This window comes from Plasmopara halstedii, assembly GCF_900000015.1.
Source record: "Plasmopara halstedii genome assembly, contig: Scaffold_323, whole genome shotgun sequence".
Taxonomy (NCBI): domain Eukaryota; phylum Oomycota; class Peronosporomycetes; order Peronosporales; family Peronosporaceae; genus Plasmopara; species Plasmopara halstedii.
In genome coordinates this window covers 2161981-2167908 of record NW_020187244.1, presented here as the reverse complement: position 1 = coordinate 2167908, position 5928 = coordinate 2161981, and the positions used below count along the sequence as shown (strand labels likewise).

Sequence of the window (5928 nt, the reverse complement as noted above, 5' to 3'; positions counted from 1 at the left end):
TAGTCGACTTCTTCGACGAGATAGTTCATCATCCGTGGCGGGCGCGGTGCGCGGTTGGGAGAAGACATCGCGTCTGTGTTCGTGGTCGCGTGACCCTGTCGCTAACAATGTGCTGCGCGGTACTTGATTAACGAGAGCTTGAGATGCGCTTCCCTTAAAGCCGCGGACGTGCTGTCTGAAGTTGCACCGCGTACAGGAGACGAACAAGGGCTCTGCCCACGGGCGTACTCATGCCAGCGAGGCTGGATGTCCTCTTTCGTGTCCTCGACAAAGAGATCATTAAGCAGAGAATTTTTGAAGAGTGTCCGATAATGTTGTGGTGTCTTAGACACGCGATCTTCGTTCGAGGCGACAGTTGAATGTAACTATAGGTGTTCACAATCTGAATGGGGGGGAGTGTAACGGGGTTTCACGTGCCCTGGTATGAAGGGCATAGGTCACACAAGGTGGTGTGACCACACAATGGTGTTGCTACACTTAAACAAGAAGTCAGTATGTGACTTGACTGACAGTATCTATACATTTTAATTGGTTTACTCTATAAGGAAGGAAACCCTAGATTTAGATATAGGTGGCTTAGCCGCAATTTATACCAAGATATACAGTTTACGTTTTAAACCAAAGAATTAATTAGCCTTGGGATAAGGTTTTGATTACTCTTGGAGTGAGCGTATTGTGATCCGCTACACTCGCACTGGTTCTAAGATTATAACGAAGGTCACCGACCGGAACCAAGTTTTCACTAAGGGGAAGAGCTACCGTAGCCTTGCCGCAACATGAATCAGATGTACAGGAGTGTATGTTAGAAAATGTGATGGACTACGCTTCACCATCACATGAAGGGTTGTATGTATTGTGGGAATTAATCAAAGAAAATTACAGTTTGGTGCTACTAAATACATACATGATTTCTTATATGAAATCACAAATATTCTTTGTGAAACAAAATGCTGGTTTCAACTAGGGGATCTATATTGGTAACGAGACCGACGTGTCTCAGTCTTTAGAAGGGGGTGGCGCAAGCCGGTTGCTTCTACTGGATACTTTCCACGAAAGTTGAAGCTCAAGCTTTCGAAATGGTGGCGTAAGCCAGACCCTTCTACTGAATACCTTCCACGTAGTTGAACTTCATGCTTTTGAGGTTCAAGCTCCGTACACCCAAGAGCTTTTATTAGTTGAACATGAGGTCTAACCTCAGTATATAAATCAGGAACCGACAATTTTATTAGTTTAGACCCCTAGAAGCCCTTGGGGTGTTTTGAATGTAGCTAGGAACCATAATTCATTCTAATTCAGTTGCAAATTAACCTTTCAAATATGAAGTCGTTTTTCTTGCTTCCAAATCGGGACTGTCCTTCTCCCTCCATGTCGGGAATCGCTTTCTCGTCGCACAAGCATGTGTGATGTGTTTGAGGAACGGTTTGTGAACAGCGCTTTCTTATACCTGGTAGCACTTAGAGCTGTCTTCCAACGACACTCGATTATGATTCGACGACGCGGCTGTTGAGCACACCGCGCATTCCAGTCCAAGCCATAATCTTGTCCTTGACCGAGTGACATGGAAGGATTTGGGGTACCACTCGGACCATCAATACCGCAAACTGAGGTGATGACGAATTAGATGTTTTCTCATTTGTCTTCACATAAGTGGATGGCACTCGAGCAGATGCGAAAAGTCATCGGAGAAGCTGCAGTTATCAGCCCACTGTAGTCGTCTTCTCCGGATTATGAGAAGAACGCAGCCGTCAGTTTCATGCATCATGAGATTATGGAATCTCGTAAGCGGATTACAACCCCTGTTTCATCGTATGCAGCAATCACTGCAAGACAACTGCGAGACCCCTTGCAGCAATTGTTGTTCGCAATGTATTCGACAATACCCGCCTGGTAACTGAGAAAAGCTCCTGTTCATGCGATTGCCAAACACGATAAGCTGAGTGGTTATGTCATCGGTTGTGCGTTGATGCAACACGATGATGAGGATGAGGGTCAAGAGCGAGTTGTTTCGTATCAGTCGCGACAACTCCGACCCGCGAAACGGAACTATCCAGTTCATGACAAAGAGCTTTTAGCAGTGAAGTATGCTTGTATTAAGTTCCATGTGTACTTGCTTGGGGGAACGCTTTGCGATCTATACAGATCATGCCTCACTACGTATGGCAGTTAAGGCTCCTTATTTATCGCAAAAAATGGGTCCATGGTTTTCCTTCTTTGCGGAGTACAACTGTGTTGTATACTACAAGCCAGGCAAGATAAACATCTAGCTGATGTGCTGTCAAGACGTCCGGACTATGATCCATAGTCCAGAAGCAAAAACATGCACGAGTCATGTCACTATTCGAAGATGTTCAGACAATCAGTGTGCAATCTACGACTTAAGTGCGCGAAGAAGTTGTCGAAGGGTACAAGTCTGTAAGACATGTCAGGACTTGCTGACGTATTTCAATAATCCAACTGACAAAGCACTGCAAGGTCTCCCGTCTCGCAAAGATCGCGTGTTCACCGTTTTGGAGTTCACAACGGATTTTTGTACTATTTGGTTGAACATGGGGAACAGCACGAGTTGTTGTTTAAATGACAAAGGTTTGCGGCATCGTCTCTTGTATGAGTACCATGTCGGCCTTCGTGTGGCCATCTCAAACGTGAGAAAATGTTTCTCAGTCTTTTCGGGATTACTATTGGCCACACATGTATAAGTGGGAGCGCAAGTATGTGAGAGCTAGTGAGATTTGCCTGAGAGTGAAACTACCGAGTTCCACTCAAACCCCCACTTCGGTCGCTGGTAGTGCCAACTGACAGTTGGGAGTCTCTGAGTATGGGCGTCATATCTAGACTTCCGCGTGGCACACATAAACGCAGTGGCGTCCTTGTGTTAGTGGACCAATTCAGCAAGATGGCTCACCTTGCGCCTGTTTCGGACCAGGTCTCTGCCAAGAAGACAGCTAAGCCTACTCTACCTTTATTAGATGATCGAGCTGATCATGAAGTTTCTCCATTTGTCCGCGAAGAGCAACCAAACTCACCACGGAGTACTTTGAGAACAGAGCCAGTCTCTTCAACTGAGCGCAACAGGTGTTCGTGAGCCATCTCACGAGATTTCTGGTCCATCCGGAGTCGACGAAGTTCATCATAAACGTGCTGAAACTGTACTTCAAAATGGGACTCCAAAGCCGAGCATTGGGCGGAGTCATCAGTCTGAGCGTCGAGTTTCGAGTTCTGTTGTGCTCTGCAACAAGGTTTGAAAGCCTCTCGCAGCGATCTTCCAGCGTCGACCAACGCTGCCGCAATGCCTCAATTTGCCCGCGATGAGCGCTTTTCCACTTCCAGAGTCACTTAATCTTTTCACGTTCCGCCCAAACTCCGCTATCAGACTCTCGTGGAGATCGTCGTTTGGTGATCGAGACGATAGTAGATCACAGGGATCAATCGACTTGTCATCTTCGAAAGAAGCAACTGATTAATCAACGCCTCTACAGAGTTCGTTGGCGCGGCTATCCATCGGACTCGGACATGTGGGAACCTCGTCAGACCCTGATGCTCCGAAGTGGTCCGCAGCTACGAGAATCGCTTGCAGTGTTGCTCGAGGCAACACTACGACGACTAGAGCTTGATCGTGCTTGGTAGTGACTAGGAGTCCTGCCAGCGCCGACTCGGCGAAGCAAACGTTTCATTTCGTTGTCGTTCTCAAGGTGAACAAATGTCGGCCAAGAGCCAATCTTAGCGATGGGCTAGGGTGGATCATCACGGTTCTTAGTCCGACACCAACGAAAGAACCGTTTCATGTAGAACCTCTTGTGTCCATTTCGGTTGTTCGGTTGAAAATGGAGGAAACGTTAAAGAATTCTGGAACCTTACTTCGCCGTTTAGGCGAAGAACGCTTTTTCATGTTGGCTTGTTCACTTCTTCATTGTTGTTCAGAAAATGAGCTACCACAAAAGGGGTTGTGGGACGGAAGGAGTCGTTTCTGAGTTTGCCACTATCAATAAGTCGAGAGTCTCATCCAATGGACAGATCTAGACAGCTCACTCTGATCCTCAACATGATGGAAAGGCTCGAAAATGTCTGCCCTCGTGATAGATACATTTGAATAGGAGCAACTCTCACTTATTACGCATGCTATAAATTTGAAATGGCCCGCAGTATCGATTTGACATCACTTTTCATCGTTGTGAAATATGATTACTGCAAATTTTGAAAATGGCCGGGTAACCAAACTGGATATGCGTTGGTGACAACGAAACGTTCCATATATTACAGCCAGTACCGCAACACCTTCTACACGCTTATGACAACAAAGAATTTGGACTATACATTAGGGGACACAACCAAGCATTGCGCCCACGTCTACTGGTGCATCTTACTCAAATAGCTCCGGATTATCAGACAATTGTCTAGATGAGAGCGTTGCGATGCATCATGGAGTATGAACACACCATATTTGAAGTGCCCTGTGTCATTATTTGAGCTTATTTCTTTCATATCGTGACGAATCTACAGGTGTATAAGGTTTCTCAAAGTTTACGCAGACATAGTTCGTAGAAACAGTTATGCAGCCCCGGGCTGAGATGCAAAGATATATCTCGATCCTGTCGCGCTTTGGATAATGAAAGTGTAATTCATCAAAAATTTCTTTGTGTATCAGTTCTGGTCATTTGGTCAGCAGAAAAAGAACATACATTAGCAAAGATTGTCGGATTTGACCCTCTGCAATATCCGATCCGTTTACCTATTGGTGGATTAAATAGCCTTTTAAATATATAATAAAAAGGGGAAGCGTGATGTGTCACTACAGGGCAAGCTATCCATCTTAGACAATATTTCGTGAACGAAATAGGTAGACAGATAATAATCCCCGTATCTCATTCAGATCTTTAGTCGGACGTACGTGTCGTACCAATATTCCATGGCACTAGTAAGAAGATAGGGGAAGTAGTTGCTTTTGATAGGTGATATGTAACCGTACGTGGAGCGAGATGACAAGGTTGGTTTCGCGCTCAAAACCGTCCAGATAGATTGCTTTGTGTTTGGCAACAAAATCAGGAGCAATCCAAAATACCTGCATGACTATACTAGGTTGCATTGTGGCGAGAATCTATACTATATATGTTGTAATATTTCAAAAACGAGGAATTAGGGACGCTCACGTACTGATCATTTTGTCTGAAGTTGCCAGATAGCGCAGACAAGATATCATCAGCATGATATTTTCAGTTGAGCTCCAGAACACATGAAACAATTCAAGTGTGTATGCAAAGGTCACGACTTGCGTCATACTTGCGGCTCGGTAAATCCAGTGTGATGACAGTTTGCCTTCATCAACCACTGTGGGAGTGAGTGCACTACAAGGCCGCTTGTTCACACGTCAATCTGCTCTTCACTTGTCACGCAGCGTATGTAACGACATTGTATTACACTTGTTTTCATTAGAAACAGTTTGCTTAAGCCGTGGCTTTTGTTTCCACACGCGGTGTCTAGCAAACTTTTTCATAGGTAAATACGTAGTCAATTCGATTAAACCGGTTAATGGGTATCACAGTTCTTTTCAGTGTAATGACAGTTTGTCTTCATCTACTACTGCGGGAGTGCACTACAAGGCTGCTTGTTTACACGTCAGTCTGATCTATACCTGTCACGTAGCGTATGTTACTACATTCTGTTGAAGACCTGTTGCCGAAAGTAATGATTTCCTGTAGCCATTGCTTTTGCTCCGAAACGCTATGTCTAGCTTACTCTATCATACGTAAGCACGTCGTCAATTCCATTAAAGCGTTCAATGGGTATCACAGTTCTTGTCAGGGTAATGACAGTTTGTCTTCATACACTGTGGGTGTGCACTACAAGGATGCTTGTTTAAACGTCAGTCTGATCTATACCTGTCACGCAGCGTATGTAACGACATTGTATTGAACAATTGTTGTCATTAGAAAG

General features: G+C 45.0%; 1 protein-coding gene across 1 annotated transcript; it reads right to left on the bottom strand.

The window, feature by feature from the left end:
• Positions 1 to 4807: 4807 nt before the first annotated feature.
• On the bottom strand, positions 4808 to 5062 carry PHALS_08921 (uncharacterized protein; the record flags this gene model as incomplete). Its single annotated transcript, XM_024724357.1, has 2 exons — positions 4808 to 4909; positions 4964 to 5062. The coding sequence occupies 2 exons, from the start codon at positions 5060 to 5062 to the stop codon at positions 4808 to 4810; spliced, it is 201 nt and encodes a 66-aa protein (XP_024575243.1).
• Between the last annotated feature and the right edge of the window lie 866 nt (positions 5063 to 5928).